This window comes from Cucurbita pepo, chromosome LG02 (genome assembly GCF_002806865.2).
Source record: "Cucurbita pepo subsp. pepo cultivar mu-cu-16 chromosome LG02, ASM280686v2, whole genome shotgun sequence".
NCBI classification, from domain to species: domain Eukaryota; kingdom Viridiplantae; phylum Streptophyta; class Magnoliopsida; order Cucurbitales; family Cucurbitaceae; genus Cucurbita; species Cucurbita pepo.
Genome location: NC_036639.1, coordinates 10755295 through 10775716, shown reverse-complemented (window position 1 = coordinate 10775716; position 20422 = coordinate 10755295). Strand labels below are relative to the sequence as shown.

At 33.4% G+C, this 20422-nt stretch overlaps 3 protein-coding genes across 7 annotated transcripts; all 3 read left to right on the top strand.

Moving 5' to 3' along the window:
* Positions 1-1133: 1133 nt before the first annotated feature.
* Positions 1134-1906, top strand: LOC111789123. Of its 2 annotated transcripts, none has more exons than XM_023669771.1 (2): positions 1134-1238; positions 1360-1906. In XM_023669771.1, the coding sequence occupies exons 1-2, from the start codon at positions 1157-1159 to the stop codon at positions 1737-1739; spliced, it is 462 nt and encodes a 153-aa protein (XP_023525539.1). In that variant the 5' UTR covers positions 1134-1156; the 3' UTR covers positions 1740-1906. The 2 variants fall into 2 exon arrangements, with proteins under 2 accessions (XP_023525539.1, XP_023525538.1); XM_023669770.1 differs by having other exon boundaries at positions 1354-1906.
* A 1483-nt stretch (positions 1907-3389) lies between these two features.
* On the top strand, positions 3390-4291 carry LOC111789242 (extensin-like). 2 transcript variants are annotated; one of them, XM_023669955.1, is made up of 2 exons: positions 3390-3477; positions 3579-4291. In XM_023669955.1, exons 1-2 carry the CDS (start codon positions 3396-3398, stop codon positions 4208-4210), a joined length of 714 nt encoding a protein of 237 aa, XP_023525723.1. In that variant the 5' UTR covers positions 3390-3395; the 3' UTR covers positions 4211-4291. The 2 variants fall into 2 exon arrangements, with proteins under 2 accessions (XP_023525723.1, XP_023525722.1); XM_023669954.1 differs by having other exon boundaries at positions 3573-4291.
* An 11411-nt stretch (positions 4292-15702) lies between these two features.
* LOC111787876 (omega-3 fatty acid desaturase, endoplasmic reticulum-like) lies at positions 15703-19684 on the top strand. 3 transcript variants are annotated; one of them, XM_023667966.1, is made up of 9 exons: positions 15703-15817; positions 16725-16961; positions 17049-17138; positions 18007-18073; positions 18227-18319; positions 18398-18583; positions 18837-18917; positions 18999-19136; positions 19337-19684. In XM_023667966.1, exons 1-9 carry the CDS (start codon positions 15747-15749, stop codon positions 19631-19633), a joined length of 1260 nt encoding a protein of 419 aa, XP_023523734.1. In that variant the 5' UTR covers positions 15703-15746; the 3' UTR covers positions 19634-19684. The 3 variants fall into 3 exon arrangements, with proteins under 3 accessions (XP_023523734.1, XP_023523733.1, XP_023523732.1); XM_023667965.1 differs by lacking the exon at positions 15703-15817 and having other exon boundaries at positions 16610-16961; XM_023667964.1 differs by lacking the exons at positions 15703-15817; positions 16725-16961; positions 17049-17138 and adding exons at positions 17179-17544; positions 17632-17721.
* The last annotated feature ends 738 nt before the right edge of the window (positions 19685-20422 follow it).

Sequence of the window (20422 nt, the reverse complement as noted above, 5' to 3'; positions counted from 1 at the left end):
GATATAAATAAACTAACAAACAATTATTTAATTATTTAATTTATGTATATGGTTTATGATAGGTTTATTAATTATAATTTATTACACATTTAAATATATTACAATTCATATATTTTTTAATTTTATTTTTCTAATAGTTTATGATTCTTTATCCATTATAAGTAAACCTACTCAATTAAAATATTTTTATAGTATTTTTTTATTTTTGTTATATGTGATATCTTTAAACTAATAATTTTTATTGTTTATTTAATTTTATGATGTATCTTTATATTTTTTTTACTCTAACTAATTCTAAAAAAATATCGATATTTAACTGTCTTTAATTTCATGACAATGTTTAACTATGTTAATACGTTAACATTTTGGCTGGTTGTTTTTTATTGATTTTTTTTTTTTAATTATATCTCTCCTATAGCGAGTTCGTGTAGTGTTTACCGCTCATGTCCAAGATAGGAATCAAGATTCAGAATCTGTATTCGACACTTGATGACCCCGACATTCTCCTACGACATAGTCACACTACCTACTTGTTGCATATTAAAAGTGATGACTATCTCCGCAGACTAACACGAGTCCTTTTAGTGTGTTTTATCCTCACCCACATGCACCAAGTATGAAAAATTCCTAAGAAGGAAGCACGTTTAACTATGAAGTNAAAAAAAAAAAAAAAAAAAAAAAAGTATACCTTGTTGGGACAGGTAGTTTCTATTTTTTTAAAGCATTTCTTAGTAATCCTATCTTAAAGATCGTTCTTATTCAGATGTAGTCTCGGTTCATTCATATACCACTTCTTTACTCGAGTATGATAAAGAATTCTATCGTTAAACTATAGCAAAGGAAACAATCACAAATTTTATCTTTATCAAATAGGAAGCGTCGACAAATTTTATTTATATTCATAACTATCACGTAAATGGTTAATATGCTTAAACATTCAAACAACCTCCTATAATTGCAAAAGGTATTAACTTGGCCAGATTTCAAGATGTTCTTTTTTTTGCCTTTTTTGCCTTTAAAATCATCATTCCCTTCCATCTATTTTCGTTCGACCTTTCATTCCATTCACACGTTTAACCGAATAAAATTTTCATTTCTTATAAATAGATCTCGCTTCACATTTCATTATCAATTGTAAGAAATACAAAGAACCAACATGGAGTTCAAAGCTCGTCTCTGCCTCGTTTTCTTACTCTCGTTCGCTCTTGTCAGCTCATCTCGAATCATGTCTGATTCAGGTACATAACCCGCTGTCAACTTATATAGTCTAAATTATGTAGCTCATGCACTTCATCCCGTTTATATAGACACAATCTAATATGTGAATCAAACATTTGACTATAATCATTGAAGTTTCAGGAATACAAGACAATATGATTGTGATAAATGACTATCCTGATGCTGGTCCTAATCCTAGTCATAGTCCAATAATACCGTCGGCGCTGCTACCACCACCACAATTTGAACCTGTTGAAGTTTCAGGAATACAAGGTAATAGGATTGTGATAAACGACTATCCCGATACCGGTCCTAATCCTAGTCATAGTCCAATAATACCGTCGGCGCTGCTACCACCACCACAATTTGAACCTGTTGAAGTTTCAGGAATACAAGGTAATAGGATTGTGATAAACGACTATCCTGATGCCGGTCCTAATCCTAGTCATAGTCCAATAATACCGTCGGCGCTGCTACCACCACCACAATTTGAAGATTTTAACGTTGTCACGAAGCCCTAAACAAATCTGTTTGTTGAAATGGAACATGTTGCTAGCAACATGAGCAAGAAAGCTTAAATAAATAACTACTTTATGTGTCGAAGTACTATTGATACTAAAACCGATATATTGTGTATACACATCACTTCATTTATGATGAAATAAAGATTGAAATTAGTATGGCAATATATGAAAATATCGAACACTGAAATCTCTCTCTATTTCGTACACTTTTCTTAATCATTTCTTTTCTTTTGCCATACTTATATCGTTTGATTTGTAGATATGTTTCGTAACCTGAAACATTTTTTCCCATTAGACCTCGTATTGGTTAATTTTAATAAGGATCTGGACCTCGGAAATAGAAGTATTGTTCATACTCACGTAGTATTTGAAAATTTCTCATCTTAGGCTACTTAAGATGAGAAATTTGCCATTAATTCTTTGCCGTGTGCTTCGGCTGTTACACATTAGATTTGTATGAATGATTTCTGTTTGCATCAAAAGTTCGTAACTCTGAAAAAGAAATTTTCTATGAAAGTTTTTATAAAAATTATGGTTATACAAAAGAAATTGTGTACGGAATTTGAGTATTTTCCATATTCCTGAGAGAGAAGGTACCATAAACTCGAGAGCATTTCAAATCTCCTTTCCGGAAACTCGTAAGTGATCATTGAGTGGTGCATGGGGGTGGAAACAGCTCGGGGTTCCATGTAGACAAGACAAGGTGACGACCCGATAGTAGTACCCAATTGACCACTCGAGGACTAAGACAAGACAAATACCATGATGCGATTGAGGAGGACGGTACATCATCTAACACACCACAAAGATGTGCATAAAAGTTAAGCCGAGGCAATCATATCGACATGAGTGTCAGAGATAGACTTGTTGAAGGGACGGGTAGAAAAATTAGAGTTTTGAAGGAAGATTGAACATGCAGTTCTCTAGAGTCAAGTTGAACCATAAAAGCTCCACGACATCACACCGTTCTTCAAGCATGATCCGTCCTAGCGATTCTGTCATTTCTTACTTTCTTTTTTTTTACCCTCCTAGAGATTTTGTCATTTCCACAAACTAACACGAGTTATTCAAGAATGCTTCGTCCTCGCTCACATGCACCTAAGGATGGAAAATTTAAGTAAAACACGCTTAACCATGAATCTTCTATGATTGAGCCACCGAAAAAGAAAGTATACGTTGTTGGTATAGATAGTAACTTTCAATTCTTTTAAACAATTTTTAGTCCTCCTATCCCTAGCATTGCTCTCATTCGAATGTGATATCAGTTCATTCATGTATCCTCCTTACTTTTATTGCATACGAGGTATAATATCGATATCTTCCAAACATCGACAGATCTTTTATATTCATAATAATCATTACAAATAAGCAATATATATAAACTAAATTAGGTAATAATTTTTTAATATTGGTTAAATGATTAAAATATAATACATATGCATTAAAAGTTGAACGTTCAAACAACCTCCTATAATTAGCAAAATGGTATATTAACTACGCCAGTTCAAAACGTTCTTTTTTGCCTTTAAATCAGAGTTACTTTCCTTTCATTCCATTGGTCAGTTTCAACGGAACAAAATTTTCATTTCTATATATATATATATAAACACACACTCACACTTCACATTTCATCAAGAAATACAAAGAAACACGATGGAGTTCAAAGGTTGTCTTTGTCTTGTCTTTTTGCTTTCGTTCGTTCTCGTTAACTCAGCTCGAATTATGTCTGATTCAGGTACATAACACGTTATCAATTCAAATAGTCTAAATGTGCATAGTTCATGCATTTCATTCTTTTCGTGGAAACTACATCTAATATGTGCGTTGAAGTTTCAGGAAAACAAGCAACTGAGATTGTGATAAACGACTATTCTGATCCCGGTAAAAATCCTACTCTTAGTCCAGTGGTGCCCAAGCAATTTCCTCCACCACCACCGGATTTTAAAGCTTCTGTGATGAACGACTATTCTGATCCCGGTAAAAATCCTACTCTTAGTCCAGTGGTGCCCAAGCAATTTCCTCCACCACCACCGGATTTTAAAGCTTTTGTGATGAACGACTATTCTGATCCCGGTAAAAATCCTACTCTTAGTCCAGTGGTGCCGAAGCAATTTCCTCCACCACCACCGGATTTTAAAGCTTTTGTGATGAACGACTATTCTGATCCCGGTAAAAATCCTACTCTTAGTCCAGTGGTGCCGAAGCAATTTCCTCCACCACCACCGGATTTTAAAGCTTTTGTGATGAACGACTATTCTGATCCCGGTAAAAATCCTACTCTTAGTCCAGTGGTGCCGAAGCAATTTCCTCCACCACCACCAGATTTTAAAGCTTCTGTGATGAACGACTATTCTGATCCCGGTAAAAATCCTACTCTTAGTCCAGTGGTGCCCAAGCAATTTCCTCCACCACCACCTGATTTTAAAGCTTTCGTTGTTGCCAATAACCACATTAGCACGGAGCCCTAAACAAATCCGTTTGTCGAAGTGGAACATGTCAGCAAGAAAACTCGAATAAAGAACTACTTCTATGTCGAAGTAATATTAGTACTAAAAACATTATATTGTTGGTATACATATTTCGTTTCAGTTGAGAATGACAATAATATTATCAAATTTATGAAATGAATATTGAAATTCATATGGTAATGTATGAAAATATCGAACACTAAAATCTCTCTTTATTTGGTACACTTTTCTTAATCATTTCTTTTCTTTTGCCGTAATTTCGTCGTTTGATTTGTAGATACGTTTCGGAACCTTAAATATTTCTTTCCATTGGACCTAGTATTGGTTAATTTTAATAAGGATGTTGTAATAGCTATANATATTTCTTTCCATTGGACCTAGTATTGGTTAATTTTAATAAGAATGTTGTAATAGCTATAAAAATAATAATAATAATAATAATAATAATAATTATTATTATTATTATAAAAAAATATAAGTAAAAATAATAATTCATAAATAAATAACTGAGATTACTTAAAATAAAATAAAATAAAATTTACTCACCCCTCCCCACTAACCTCTCGTTCCAACTCCATCCTCTCTCCTCAACGAGGACACAATATCCTAATTAGTCCACAAATAAACAGAAAAATGTCAGATTTGTGAAAAATAAAATGGTTTTCAACTGAAGTAATATGATACCTATTTAAAAGAGATTTTGGTCTGTAAATCCTATCTCATATTTTTTTTCTTTATATTTTATAGTTATCAAAAATTAAGAATAGGTTAACAAAATTGGCCAATAATAAATGCAGAATGAAAATAAATGCAGAGGAAGAGTAATAATTACAGAGATGAGAAAGGAAGATTGAAAATCATTACAGAGATGCGAAATGAAGATTGAGAAAAGATTTTGTTAACATAATTTAAAAATAAAACTGTAAATATCAGAGGGCAAGAAACTCCATTAAATTATGTCTAGTAACAATATATTCACTAGAATAGAAAACAAGATATTTAGCGAAAATAGCATTATATATATACATACAACATTTCAATACTTTTAACAATTGACCAATATAAATTAAAAATAATAATTTTATAGAGTTCAAACTTGAAACTAATGTCATGGGCTCACATAGGTTGACTTGGATTTTAAATGACAAAATCAAACTTTGATTAAAAATATATTGGCGACACCAGCCTAAGCTAATCAGGTAAGTGGTCTTACTATCGACATGGTTATATTTGATGTTGAGATGTGCCTCGTGGTTATGTACGTGTCATATATATTGATATGTGTGAATTGTTTATGAATCGATATGCTTATGATATGTTATGTATATGTTATAATATGTGAATTGTATGATAATAACTATAGTACGATGTGTTCAATGATATGTTTGAGATAGGATACGAGAAGGATGCATAAAATGAAATGTAACGATAGGAGTAAGATACGTTCATGAAAAGTTAAAGTTAGGTTACATACTGAAATACTATGGAGATGAGAGATTGATAAAAGAATACGGTTAGGTTAGGAGTAGAAAGAAATAGATTTGTGATAGATTGATAGAACGATAGCATTAGGATACGTTTCTGTGATGATATGACTAAAGTACGTTCATGCAACGATTTGACTGTGATAGGTATAAGAACGTTAAGGCTATGATAAGTTAGGGAACGACATGGCCACGAAGTGTTTACGACGTGATATGATTATGGTACGACATGTGAATGACGGATATATATATGCTGTCATATGATATGAAATATGTTATGGTACGAGATATGTGATAAGTTGACATGCTTATGATATGATACATTGTGATGTAATATGTTATGGTAGAATATGTATATGATGAAATGTTATGTTAAAAGCATAAAACGTTATGTTATGTCTCTTAAATTTGTGTATACAGCATGATATGAATGACATGAAATATAACCCCGTTAGAATTATGTATGATATGAGAACTGAAAAATGAGAAACGATATGATATGAATGATGAACGATATTTGAAACGATTTGAAAAACGTTATGATATGTACAGAATGCTAACGGGGTTGTATTAAATGATAATGAAAACGAAAAAATGTTGGGACCTCATGCATTATGTATGCTCATGCACGGGGGATAGCCCTATTCCATCACGAGGGTACGGACGCGTACATCCATTAGGCAGGTGAAGTATCGTTATGTTTTACATAATGCTGCCGTGACGGTTACTAATTCTAATGGGTGTCCGGCCAAAGTTGAGCTATTAAAGAAGGCTCGCCCGACAAGAAAAGGAGTCCAGCGATGTACGAATTGACTGGTGAGCTCATACTCGTATGTATGGGATGTGTGTAGAGTATATGTTACACATCCAATCTGCACAATTAGAATAGTGTCGTAGGAAAAATAGACGGATATGATAGGTCCGGTCACTGCATTCGCATGTTCTTGCATTTAACCCCCAATGGTGGAGTCACTTATTGAGTATTTCTTAAAATACTCAAGCTACATGCTACCTCTATTTCAGGTTAAGGCAAGACATTCTTGTACGGCTGACGACGATATCGCAACTCGAGACCATGGCACATGCATAGGGTAGTCGTATTATTTTCTTAGACTTAGACTAGAATAAGATGTTTTTTATTTAAACGTTTATTTATTTTATTAAGTCTTTTATTGTGTCATTTTTAAAAGTGTTTTCAAATGGGCAAGTCCATGGCAGTATTTTAAACTGAAGTATTATGTTTTATGAAGTTGTATTATTTGCAGGTTATGTTTTATGAAAGTTTAAATGAATTATTTCCGCATTCGATATTTATGATATGGAGACAGTAGCGACCTTAAATTAAGTAGAAAATTTCGGGTCGTTACGACATGGAAAATATAAGTATTGTTCATACTCCATATTTGAAAGTTTCTCATTTTAGGCTAATTAAGATGAGAACTTTACCTTTAATTTTCGGTGTGGGCTTGAGTTGTTACACATTAGATCTTTTGAACGCCCTTATTTTAATATATTTTTTTTTATAAATTGTGACCTTCACATGTAGATAAGACAAGGTGACAACAAGGTAGTTGCGCCCAACCTACCACGCGAGGACTAAGACAAGACGAGTGTCATGATGCGATTGAGGAGGATTGTACATCATCTAACACACCACAAATATGTGCATGAAAGCTAAGCCGAGGCAACCATGTAGACATGAGTGTTAGAGATAGACTTGTTGAAGGGATGGGTAGGGCCATGGGCCTTAACCTCAAAAGCCAGAGTTTCAAAGGAAATTTGGGCATGCAGTTCTGGATTCAAGTCTATCCATATGAAATATAAAAGCTCGCCAAATTTAATGTCAATTGGCAATCACATGAACGCTCCACGATACCCCGTAGGACTGTTTGCCAAAATAATGTCTACATTGCCAGATTGAATTAGAGGGAGACATGATGTCAACTTTCCACCCTTAGGCCTTCATGTCACAATGAGGGCAACGTTAGTGTTGGCCAACACAGGCATACCAACATTGCGCCCATGCCCATGTGTCGAAGGTTGGATCATGCACTCACTATCCCGTACGAAATCCATAAATGATATGACATGGACACAAGAGGGTCCAATTCCTCGATAGAACTTGAATGGATGGATGTTCGAGATGTCCTGGTATTATGGTTGGGTCGTAGAAGACTGAACATGCTCACACAGACAGTGTGTGTAGCCGAACAAGCTGTGCTCGATTGGCAAAGACAAACTTTACACGCGTCGGCTCCTTTTTGGCTCTGATTCAGCTTGGGTTGAATTTTTTACCCTCCCAAAGATTTTGTTATTTTCACATACCAGCCCAAGTTCTTTTAGCATGCTCCGTCCTCATTGACATGCACACAAGGATTGAAAGTTTCTAAAAGGTCACCCAATATAGGATTACTCCAAGCAAAACACGTCTAACCATGAAGTTTCTACCATTTTGTCACCGAGAAGGAGGTGCACTTTGTTGGTATAAGTAATGACTTTCAATTATTTTAAACAATTCTTAGTCATCCTATCTTCATAATTGCTCTGATTCAGCATCGGTATCTTCATAATTCATTCCACCTAAGTAATATATTAAAAAAAAAAAAGTAATAATTTTTTATATTGCTTAAATGATTAAAACATTAAAAGTTAAACGTTGAAACAACCTCCCATAATTAGCAAATAATAATAATAATAATAATAAAAATAAAGAACATTTTGAAGTGGCGAAGTTAATGTACCATTTTGCCTTTAAATCATTAACTTCGCCACTTCAAAACGTTCTTTTTTTCCTTTAAATCATCGTTACTTTCCTTTCATTCCATTCGTCAATTTCAACGTAATAAAATTTTCATTTCTATATATATATATATATATATTATATATATATACTCACATTTCATCGAGAAATACAAAGAAACGAGATGGAGTTTAAAGCTCGTCTTTGTCTTGTCTTCTTGCTCTCGTTTGCTTTCGTTAGCTCAGCTCGGATCATGTCCGATTCAGGTACATAACTCGCTATCAATTCAAATAGTCTAAATGTACATCGCTCATGCACTTCATCCCTTTTATGCAAACTAAATCTAATATGTGCATTGAAGTTTCAGGAAAACAAGTAACTGAGATTGTGATAAACGACTATTCTGATCCCGGTAAAAATCCTACTCTTAGTCCAGTGGTGCCAAAGCAATTTCCTCCACCACCACCTGATTTTAAAGCTTTCGTTGTTGCCAATAACCACATTAGCACGGAGCCCTAAACAAATCCGTTTGTCGAAGTGGAACATGTTAGTAAGAAAACTTGAATAAAGAACTACTTCTATGTCGAAGTAATATTAGTACTAAAAACATTATATTGTTGGTATACATATTTCATTTCGGTTGAGAATGGAAATAATATTATCAAATTTATGAAATGAAGATTGAAATTCATATGGTAATGTATGAAAATATCGAACACTGAAATCTTGAGGATTGTTGGGAGGAAGTCCCACGTTCGTTAATTTAGGGAATGTTCATGAGTTTATAAATAAAAAATACATCTCCACTGATACACGAGGCATTTTCGGAAGCCAAGAGAACAAAGTCACGAGAGTTTATACTCAAAGTGGACAAGAAATTGTTCCTCCAAGTTAATAATAAGGCTCGTTTCGTATATTTTAAAATTAACAATAAATTCGAGTTAATTCGGTTCATCTCAATCTAGTTTTAGAAACCCATCAAGTAACTCAATTAGAGATGTCCATTGAACCCGCAAAATCGGGGTCCTGTAAGGACCTACTTCACATCCCTGTCCAACCTCGTGGACATCTTAAAACTTAATTCAAACGTATTATCGGGAATAATTGGATTCTAAACTTAAAAAGCAACCTTATAATTGGACTCGGCTCGGTTAGTAGTGGTCGTCTCGTGTCCCAAATAATTGGATTTTAATTATATTTAATAACATGAGAACAGACAGAAAAATAATAATAATAATAAAAGCAGCCATGCTACCAAATAATTTCTCATGTTAAATATTTAATTAAAAAATCACGTGACTATATCTCGAGAAAAGGCAGCCCCACGTGAAGAAGCAGTCAAACTTATACAATTAATTAATAATTTGGAGCAATTACCCAATAATATGCTTTAATAAAAGGAATAAAAAATTCAGATTAAAAAAAAAACTTTTATTATTATTAAAAAACTATATATATGAAAATTATAATTATATTTAATTTCAGTTGAATTCACAAAAATTAATAGACACGACACATCAATATTTTGCGTAAAAAATAATATAATTCTTATTTGATTACGTAAAGATAGTAATAAAATAAATTAATGAAAAAAATCTTTAATTATGAAGATAAATTATGACCTCTAATGGGCTCAGCCTCCTCGCTGGTACATCGCCGGTGTTTTGCTCTGATATCATTTGTAACGGTTCAAGCCCACCGCTAATAAATATTGTCTTCTTTAGGCTTTTCTTTTCGAGGGGTAGAAAGAAGTTTCCACAGATTTATAAAAAAATGTTTCGTTTTCCTCTCGAACCGAGGTGGGATCTCATAGTCAAGTAATTAAAGAGTGGTGGGAGACTATTCTATTCTCGAGGGACTCTACAAGAAATTTTTTCTTTCACGTAACTATGCCTGCTATTAGTCTTATCAAATCGCCTCTTTCTCGGAAGGACCATTTTCATCCATGGTCCTTGCGAATGTGATCATGACTAAACTTTTGGGGTCGGCTATGGTCGGTGGGACCCTTCTAGATATATATATTTTTCTTTAAAAAAACATAGGCACATGATACACATTTGAGGGAAATTAGTTGTCTATTCCATAAGTCTTTACAATTATTTATAAAATAATGATTTCAAATCTATCATGATCCACTAATCCTGCCATCTAATTTAATTTATTCTTTATTTTAATCAAAGTTTTAGACCAAATTTATATATATTAACGCTCGTGTGGCACGTCAACTTGTGTACCGTGTTTTTAATTTTAATTTAATGGGCTCACCATAGATAACCGTTCACTTAAAATAACTAATTGATTAAGATTAGCTCCACAACGCTGCAACGATTATTAGTGCTCTTGACAGTCTTGACGAAGTTGTTCTCCAGTTTACACAATTCTGATATCTCGAGTTTGGATCAGTCAAGAGCATGGAGTCTCACCCTCTGACCGTTTCTTACGATTTCATAGCACGGGATTTCTAGAGGCGTTTCACTCTAGGTCGTAGAGTAGCCATTTTAACTCACATGCTCTAATCTTAGGTCTTTTCTACTGCTAATCCTCTACGGGGAGAATCACACCGTAGCTAATGTAGAATCATTCATGCAAGCCAGCGTATACATGCTCAACGGGGTGATGACTTCTATCAAGCACTCGGAAGGCAAATACATAAAATCTTATCCTCCAATCCACCATAATAGTGTACAAGTAGTATAAAACGATACAAATAATCATGCAATCATCNTATTCCATAAGTCTTTACAATTATTTATAAAATAATGATTTCAAATCTATCATGATCCACTAATCCTGCCATCTAATTTAATTTATTCTTTATTTTAATCAAAGTTTTAGACCAAATTTATATATATTAACGCTCGTGTAGCACGTCAGCTTGTGTACCGTGTTTTTAATTTTAATTTAATGGGCTCACCACAAATAACCGTTCACTTAAAATAATTAATTGATTATGATTAGCTCCACAACGCTGCAACGATTATTACTGGCCTATAAAGTACCTTTATTTCTTCTAAGATCGTCTAGGTTTCTAGAGTGGTTTGACAGTCTTGACGAAGTTCTTCTCCAGTTTACACAATTCTGATATCTCGAGTTTGGATCAGTCAAGAGCATGGAGTCTCACCCTCTGGCCGTTTCTTACGATTCCATAGCAGGCGATTTCTAGAGGCGTTTCACTCTAGGTCGTAGAGTAGCCATTCTAACTCACATGCTCTAATTTTAGGTCTTTTCTATTGCTAATCCTCTACGGGGAGAATCACACCGTAGCTAATGTAGAATCATTCATGCAAGCCAGCGTATACATGCTCAACGGGGCGATGACTTCTATCAAGCACTCGGAGCGCAAATACATAAAATCTTATCCTCCAATCCTCCATAATAGTGTACAAGTAGTATAAAACGATACAAATAATCATGCAATCATCCAATATTCTTAGGTACAGGTCATAACGATCTACATGCAAATCCAAGCGATCCCTACGAGCATTATTTCCTAGAAGTCCATGTGGTTGCTTGCTAGTATGTTACGTGTCTTCCTGAGTACGATTTCTAGCCAATGAGGTGTCCAAAAAAATATGAATTTTCTCTGAAGAGACCTAATTCGCATTAAAATAAGGTTAGTATAGAAATCATGACGAAAAACTTACAAACGGACGTCGAATGGCCAAAAAATAGGGGCTTCAGACACCTCTAACATGCGCACAACCCCGAGCGGGTAAATAAATTCATAATATAAGGGAAAAAAAAACGAAAACTATCTACAAATTCATTTCTTGTTTGGATTACTTTTATTAGAAAACTAAAAATTATAGGAAAAATCAAAGAATGATCATATACTACTGGATATGATACATCTGCATGTTTGTATCTATGCATCGACACGTTACTAAATCGTGTACGCTTATATTTGATACGAAACGATTCATCAATAGACTCACGTCATGACCCATAATTTAGTGCTAAGAGAATAACGAAAACATTGTCTTTATCTCGGTTTTATTTTAAATGTGTGAATTATTATTATTTGACATATCTTCATCAACTCAATTTCTATCAACGTGACAATTTGTAGTTAAAACAGGCCATTGTTAAATTTTCTAATGAGTTTTATTTTTATTTTTTTGAAAAAAATAATTTTTAGTATATTTTTCATTTCGTCCCTACGTCTTAAAATGTTATATTTTTACCTTAACTAATTTAAATATTACCTAATTTTTTTAAATAATTGTAATAATGATTCAAAATTAGTGATGATTAATAAATAGAAATTTAATATGATGGATATTCATGTAACCTGAGAATCCGACCAATCCGAAACAACCCAACCCAATCCAACGGTTAGATTTTCTTTTGTTGGGTTGAATTTTTGGAAGATAAAAAATTATGTTCAGTTCATGGGTTGACATATTTTTTGTCAAGTCAACCGAACCAACCCGATCAACAAAAAAAAAATAGAGTTACAACTCAACCCTACTCTACTTTTAAAGCTCTTACGAACATTAAAAATTAAAGGTATTATTTTATTTATTTTGAAAAGTCATAGTTGAACGTCAACTACGCTATATTCAGCTAGAAACAAATTTAATAATAATAATAATAATAATAATTCCAACCTAAAAAAGGTGTTGAGTCATATCAATAATTTAATCTAACTTCTATAATATTTTCCTTTAATAATTATTTAAATTTGTATTTCAATTTAATAAATTAAATTCATAACGGATAACTTATCATATAACTGTATACTAATTTTAATAATATTTTTTTAAAAAAATTAATAGTTTTTATATATATAAATATTTTTTAAATAATTAATCTCTAAATTTTTAATAGGGTAAATTTATTTTTATTTAAATATGTTTGATTGCGTCATATGTTTGCATGCATATTTTTAGGGTTTAGGGTTCTAATAAATAATAAAATTATTATTGCTTCCAATAATGTCTTTAATGCGTCAATAATAATATTAACGTTTAAAACTTGCTCCATCACATTTCTAACTCTCACGTTTTTATTATTTTAATTTCTTTTTTCTTATACCTTATCTTTTATTATAACAATTTTTAATCCATCTAAAAATATAAAATTATTAATCGATTATATGTAAATTCATATTAATTTAAATATAACTCAATTCTAATTCACCATTAACGTTTCAAACATTTTATTTTAAAAAAAAAAATTAATAATACTCTTAAACTTTAAAAAATAATCTAAAAAATTCAACTTAGTAAATTTTTAAAAAAAATACCTATAAAATTTTAAAACTAACAATAACATATTTACCTTTTTTAAAAAAAATTCAAAAAAAATATTATCGATATTTTATTGATTATCTACTAACGTTTTAATGTTATCTTAAAAAGTTTATGAATATTTTTCAAATTCGATACTAATTATGGTAATAAAGAAATTAAGGGTATTTTGAAATATTTTTTAAACATTTTTTAAAAAAATAACCACAAAAGTATTTTTTAATTATTTTTAGATTTTTTTAAAAGTTTAATTTTTTTTTTTTTTTTAAGTTTAATATATTTTTAAGGTAAATTGGAAAGTTCTTCCTTTAACCAACTTAAAATGAATTGCTATGGGCCCGCACGTGTGGACCTTAAATGCCACGTCATTTTTTGTGCATTGAAATTTGTGAATTTAATATATATATATATATATATATATATATTTTTTTTTTTTTTGAATAAAATGTGTGTAATTTTTATTGGTGAAATTGACATGAACGTGTAAGCCTTCATCAAAATGAAAGCGTCAATTTTGATGTGCATTCACATTTTTTTTTTATTTTTTTAAAAAATATATTAATATGAATGGTCGGTGTGAATTTGACGAGAACAACCATACAAAAATTTATCAGTTACTAAATTATAAATTCAAATATTCTTAATCTTCATAATAATTTTAAGACGTGACTTTATTATAGTCTGGATTCAGTGATCTAAATGGATCGAATTCTCGAATCATATATACACACAGCCGTATATAATCATATAATTTAGGTTAAGTAGTGTGAGTTAGTTGAATTATAGGGTCGAGCCGTATAGAAATTTAATTTTAAAATATATAATAAATNTTTCTTATACCTTATCTTTTATTATAACAATTTTTAATCCATCGAAAAATATAATATTATTGATCGATTATATCTAAATTCATATTAATTTAAATATAACTCAATTCTAATTCATCATGAAAACGTAAGACTCAGACATTTTATTTAAATTTTTTTTTAATAATACTCTTAAACTTTAAAAAATAATCTAAAAAATTCAACATTTTAAAATTTTTAAAAAAATACCTATAAAATTTTAAAATTAACCATAACATATTTACCATTTTTAAAAAAATTCAAAAAAAATATTATCGATATTTTATTGATTATCTACTAACGTTTTAATGTTACCTTAAAAAGTTCATGAATATTTTTTAAATTCGATACTAATTATGGTAATAAAGAAATTAAGGGTATCTTGAAATATTTTTTAAACATTTTTTAAAAAATAACCAGAAAAGTATTTTTTAATTATTTTTAGATTTTTTTAAAAGTTTAATTTTTTTTTTAAGTTTAATATATTTTTAAGGTAAATTGGAAAGTTCTTCCTTTAACCAACCTAAAATGAATTGATATGGGTCCGCACGTGTGGACCTTCCACAAAAAGAAAATGCCACGTCATTTTTTGTGCATTGAAATTTGTGAATTTAATATATATATATATATATTTTGAATAAAATGTGTGTAATTTTTATTGGTGAAATTGACATGAACGTGTAAGCCTTCATCAAAATCAAAGCGTCAATTTTGATGTGCATTCACATTTTTTTTTTAATTTTATAAAAAAATCTATTAATATGAATGGTCGGTGTTAATTTGACGAGAACAACCATACAAAAATTTATCAGTTAAATTATAAATTCAAATATTCTTAATCTTCATAATAATTTTAAGATGTGACTTTATTATAGTATGGATTCAGTAATTTAAATGGATCGAATTCTCGAATCATATACACACTGTGACCGTAATCTTTATGATTTATGTTAAGTAGTGTGAGTTCGTTGAATTCTGGAGCCAAATTTAATTTTAAAATATATAATAAACAAATTAGATTGTGACGTTTAAAATTTAAACACACTAATCTAAACTAAACTAAGCATTTTTGTTGGGGCCCGTTTCCCCGATCTTCCGTGAGAGAGAAGAGACCAATTCCCATTCCTTTTTAATCACTTCCTTCCTTCAATCTTCATTTGCCCTTCTCTCCTTTCCTTTCCCTAACAACCCCTGTTTTTCTCCGGCAACCCCATTATGGCCATTCCCTTGCCGGCCTCCCGCCCCGGCAACGACACCGTTCACGCCAACGGCACGGCGGCGCCACANTCTTGAAATATTTTTTAAACATTTTTTAAAAAATAACCAGAAAAGTATTTTTTAATTATTTTTAGATTTTTTTAAAAGTTTAATTTTTTTTTTAAGTTTAATATATTTTTAAGGTAAATTGGAAAGTTCTTCCTTTAACCAACCTAAAATGAATTGATATGGGTCCGCACGTGTGGACCTTCCACAAAAAGAAAATGCCACGTCATTTTTTGTGCATTGAAATTTGTGAATTTAATATATATATATATATATTTTGAATAAAATGTGTGTAATTTTTATTGGTGAAATTGACATGAACGTGTAAGCCTTCATCAAAATCAAAGCGTCAATTTTGATGTGCATTCACATTTTTTTTTTAATTTTATAAAAAAATCTATTAATATGAATGGTCGGTGTTAATTTGACGAGAACAACCATACAAAAATTTATCAGTTAAATTATAAATTCAAATATTCTTAATCTTCATAATAATTTTAAGATGTGACTTTATTATAGTATGGATTCAGTAATTTAAATGGATCGAATTCTCGAATCATATACACACTGTGACCGTAATCTTTATGATTTATGTTAAGTAGTGTGAGTTCGTTGAATTCTGGAGCCAAATTTAATTTTAAAATATATAATAAACAAATTAGATTGTGACGTTTAAAATTTAAACACACTAATCTAAACTAAACTAAGCATTTTTGTTGGGGCCCGTTTCCCCGATCTTCCGTGAGAGAGAAGAGACCAATTCCCATTCCTTTTTAATCACTTCCTTCCTTCAATCTTCATTTGCCCTTCTCTCCTTTCCTTTCCCTAACAACCCCTGTTTTTCTCCGGCAACCCCATTATGGCCATTCCCTTGCCGGCCTCCCGCCCCGGCAACGACACCGTTCACACCAACGGCACGGCGGCGCCACCCCCTTTTGACCCTTCTGCTCCTCCCCCTTTTCGTATTTCCGAGATCCGTGCTGCCATTCCTCCTCATTGCTGGGTTAAGAACCCTTGGCGCTCTCTCCTTTATGTTCTTCGTGATTTCATCATTATCTCTGCATTGGTTGCCGCCGCCGCCTACTTTGATTCCTGGCTCGTCTGGCCCATTTACTGGATCGCTCAGGGCACCATGTTTTGGGCCATTTTCGTCCTCGGCCATGACTGGTTTCTCTTCGATCTTGTCTTCTTCTACTGTTTTATTTTTGGGTTATTTTCTCTGTTTCTGATGTCTCTGGTTTTGTTGCTCCATAGCGGCCATGGGAGCTTCTCCAACAGTACTGCGCTTAATAGCTTCATGGGTCTTATTCTTCATTCCGCCATTTTGGTTCCTTATCATGGATGGTACTTTTCTTCCTCTCAAANTCCTTCCTTCAATCTTCATTTGCCCTTCTCTCCTTTCCTTTCCATAACAACCCCTGTTTTTCTCCGGCAACCCCATTATGGCCATTCCCTTGCCGGCCTCCCGCCCCGGCAACGACACCGTTCACACCAACGGCACGGCGGCGCCACCCCCTTTTGACCCTTCTGCTCCTCCCCCTTTTCGTATTTCCGAGATCCGTGCTGCCATTCCTCCTCATTGCTGGGTTAAGAACCCTTGGCGCTCTCTCCTTTATGTTCTTCGTGATTTCGTCATTATCTCTGCATTGGTTGCCGCCGCCGCCTACTTTGATTCCTGGCTCGTCTGGCCCATTTACTGGATCGCTCAGGGCACCATGTTTTGGGCCATTTTCGTCCTCGGCCATGACTGGTTTCTCTTCGATCTTGTCTTCTTCTACTGTTTTATTTTTGGGTTATTTTCTCTGTTTCTGATGTCTCTGGTTTTGTTGCTCCATAGCGGCCATGGGAGCTTCTCCAACAGTACTGCGCTTAATAGCTTCATGGGTCTTATTCTTCATTCCGCCATTTTGGTTCCTTATCATGGATGGTACTTTTCTTCCTCTCAAAATCCCCAGATCGTTCTTGCTCTGTTTTTCCGACATTCAAACCAGACAGTCTCTGNAAATCCCCAGATCGTTCTTGCTCTGTTTTTCCGACATTCAAACAAGACAGTCTCTGTTTTTCTCTGTNATCATGGATGGTACTTTTCTTCCTCTCAAAATCCCCAGATCGTTCTTGCTCTGTTTTTCCGACATTCAAACCAGACAGTCTCTGTTTTTTTTGTGTTTTTTGTGGGTGTTTGAAACTAAATCGATTCGATTTCTTTACACAGGAGAATAAGCCACAGAACCCACCATCAAAACCATGGAAATGTCGAGAAAGACGAATCCTGGGTTCCAGTACGTTCCTCGGATTTGTCGAATCCTCTGTTTCCCCTGTTCTTTCTTTCTGAAGCTTTCCCACCCATTTCAATGGCGTTTTTTCCTCTGTTTTTCTCAGTTANAAGCTTTCCCACCCATTTCAATGGCGTTTTTTCCTCTGTTTTTTCTCAGTTGACGAAGAAGACATACAAGCAGCTGGAGAGAAGAACACGAATCCTCAGATTCAGTTTACCTTTCCCCATTTTCGCATACCCATTTTACCTGGTAATGCTCTCATATCCATTTTTCCATTCGATTCGATCTTCAAAACTGGATCGAATGTTCATAATTTTTGTTTTTCAGATGTGGAGAAGCCCAGGAAAAGAGGGATCTCATTTCAATCCATACAGCGATATCTTCGCTCCAAATGAACGAAAAGACATAGTGATTTCAACCTCATGTTGGACATTAATGGCTGTTCTTCTCGTCTATTTGTCCTTCGTTTTTGGTCCAACCCAAATCTTCAAACTCTATGGCGTCCCTTACTGGGTAATAACCTCTCATTTTCTTTCACCTTTTTTAGCAGAAATTAAGGAACACGCCTCCATTGAAATCGTTGGTCCATTTTCTCTGTTTTTTCACATTAAAAAATTCCATTTCTGTCGTTTCTCTCACATGGAACAACTCATTAAATCCATTAAATAACAAATAAAGTTCAGAACTTTTTAATTTTTCCTTTATGGGTTTTTGTTTTTGGATCTGAATTTCAATTGGGTATCATTATTTTTATTCCTTTTTGAAGATTTTCGTGATATGGCTAGACGTGGTGACGTACCTTCACCACCATGGCTATGAACAGAAGCTGCCATGGTACAGAGGAGAGGCAAGTAAAAAAAGGTGTCTTTTTTATTTCCTTATTTTCCTCGAGAATGGATATTTTATTAATTTAATTATCAACGGACAGGAATGGAGTTATTTACGTGGCGGATTGACAACCGTTGATCGAGATTACGGATTGATCAACAACATCCATCATGATATTGGAACTCATGTTATCCACCATTTGTTCCCTCAGATTCCTCATTATCACCTTGTTGAAGCGGTACGTCTTTATCATCTTAACCGTTCAGCTATGTTTAACGTTTCGTTTGAGATCATCGTATGTCTACATCGGCACGATAAATATTGAACTCGATGCAACTTTAAATTGACGACATTTGCTCGATACTCGAAATGGCATGATTTGTAACNGCATGATTTATAAATGATGTTGACGTAAAGAAACGTGTCGTGTTGTTGCAGACAAAGGCAGCTAAGGGAGTGCTTGGGAAGTACTATAGAGAGCCAAAGAAATCAGGGCCAATTCCGTTGCATTTGGTGAAGAATTTGGTGAACAGCTTTAGACAAGACCACTACGTGAGTGATGAGGGCAACGTTGTGTTTTACCAGACAGATCCTTATCTTTACAGTTACTGNTTTTTTTTTTTTTTTTTTTTTTTTTTTTTTTTTTTTTTTTTTTTTTTTTTTTTTTTTGTCTTTTCAAAGCTTAGAATTGTTCTTCTTGTTGCCTTTAGTTTGCACTTGTATTATCCTTTTTGATTCCTTCAATTGAAAACAAAAAATAAAACAAGTTGAGTTCCGTTCTCTCGATTTATTCTTCTTTCTAGATATTGTGTTATGTGCTCGTTGTAATTGATGGACATTGAGCTCTGTATGCGTTGTAATTGATGGACATTGAGCTCTGTATGCGTTGTAATTGATGGACATTGAGCTCTGTATGCACGATATAGTATGTTAGCTCCACTTCATTGATTGTGGGTTCTCCCTACAGAACATGTTTATTTGCACAAATCTACACTAAAGTTAGACCAGAGAGTTTGAGTTAGGTTGGATAGAAACGATGACCTAGGACAAGACGCTTCCAGTAGGCTGTGACAAGACGCTTCCAGTAAAGACGCTTCCAGTAGGCTGTGACAAGACGCTTCCAGTAAAGACGCTTCCAATAGGCTGTGACAAGACGCTTCCAGTAGGCTGTGACAAGACGCTTCCAGTAGGCTGTGACAAGACGCGACAAAACGCTTCCAGTGGACTGTGACAAGACGCGACAAAACGCTTCCAGTGGACTGTGACAAGACGCGACAAAACGCTTCCAGTGGACTGTGACAAAACGCTTGTTGTAGACTGAGCATATTAGGATCATGGTCAAAACGCTTGTTGTAGACTGAGCATATTAGGATCATGGTCAAAACGCTTGTTGTAGACTGAGCATATTAGGATCATGGTCAGCGATTAGAGGGTCAGCTCCACCCAATTGATTGTGGGTTCTCCCTAAAAAACAACGATGACCTAGGACAAGATGCTTCTAGTAAACTGAGCATATTAGGATCA

What these genes read in the sequence shown, in the direction of transcription:
- LOC111789242 (XM_023669954.1), top strand. Translation starts at nt 3,396, where the DNA reads ATGGAGTTCAAAGGTTGTCTTTGTCTTGTCTTTTTGCTTTCGTTCGTT. An exon ending in TCGAATTATGTCTGATTCAG is followed by an intron (nt 3,478 to 3,572) that starts GTACATAACACG and finishes TGTGCGTTGAAG; the next exon opens with TTTCAGGAAAACAAGCAACT.
- LOC111789123 (XM_023669770.1), top strand. Translation starts at nt 1,157, where the DNA reads ATGGAGTTCAAAGCTCGTCTCTGCCTCGTTTTCTTACTCTCGTTCGCT. An exon ending in TCGAATCATGTCTGATTCAG is followed by an intron (nt 1,239 to 1,353) that starts GTACATAACCCG and finishes TAATCATTGAAG; the next exon opens with TTTCAGGAATACAAGACAAT.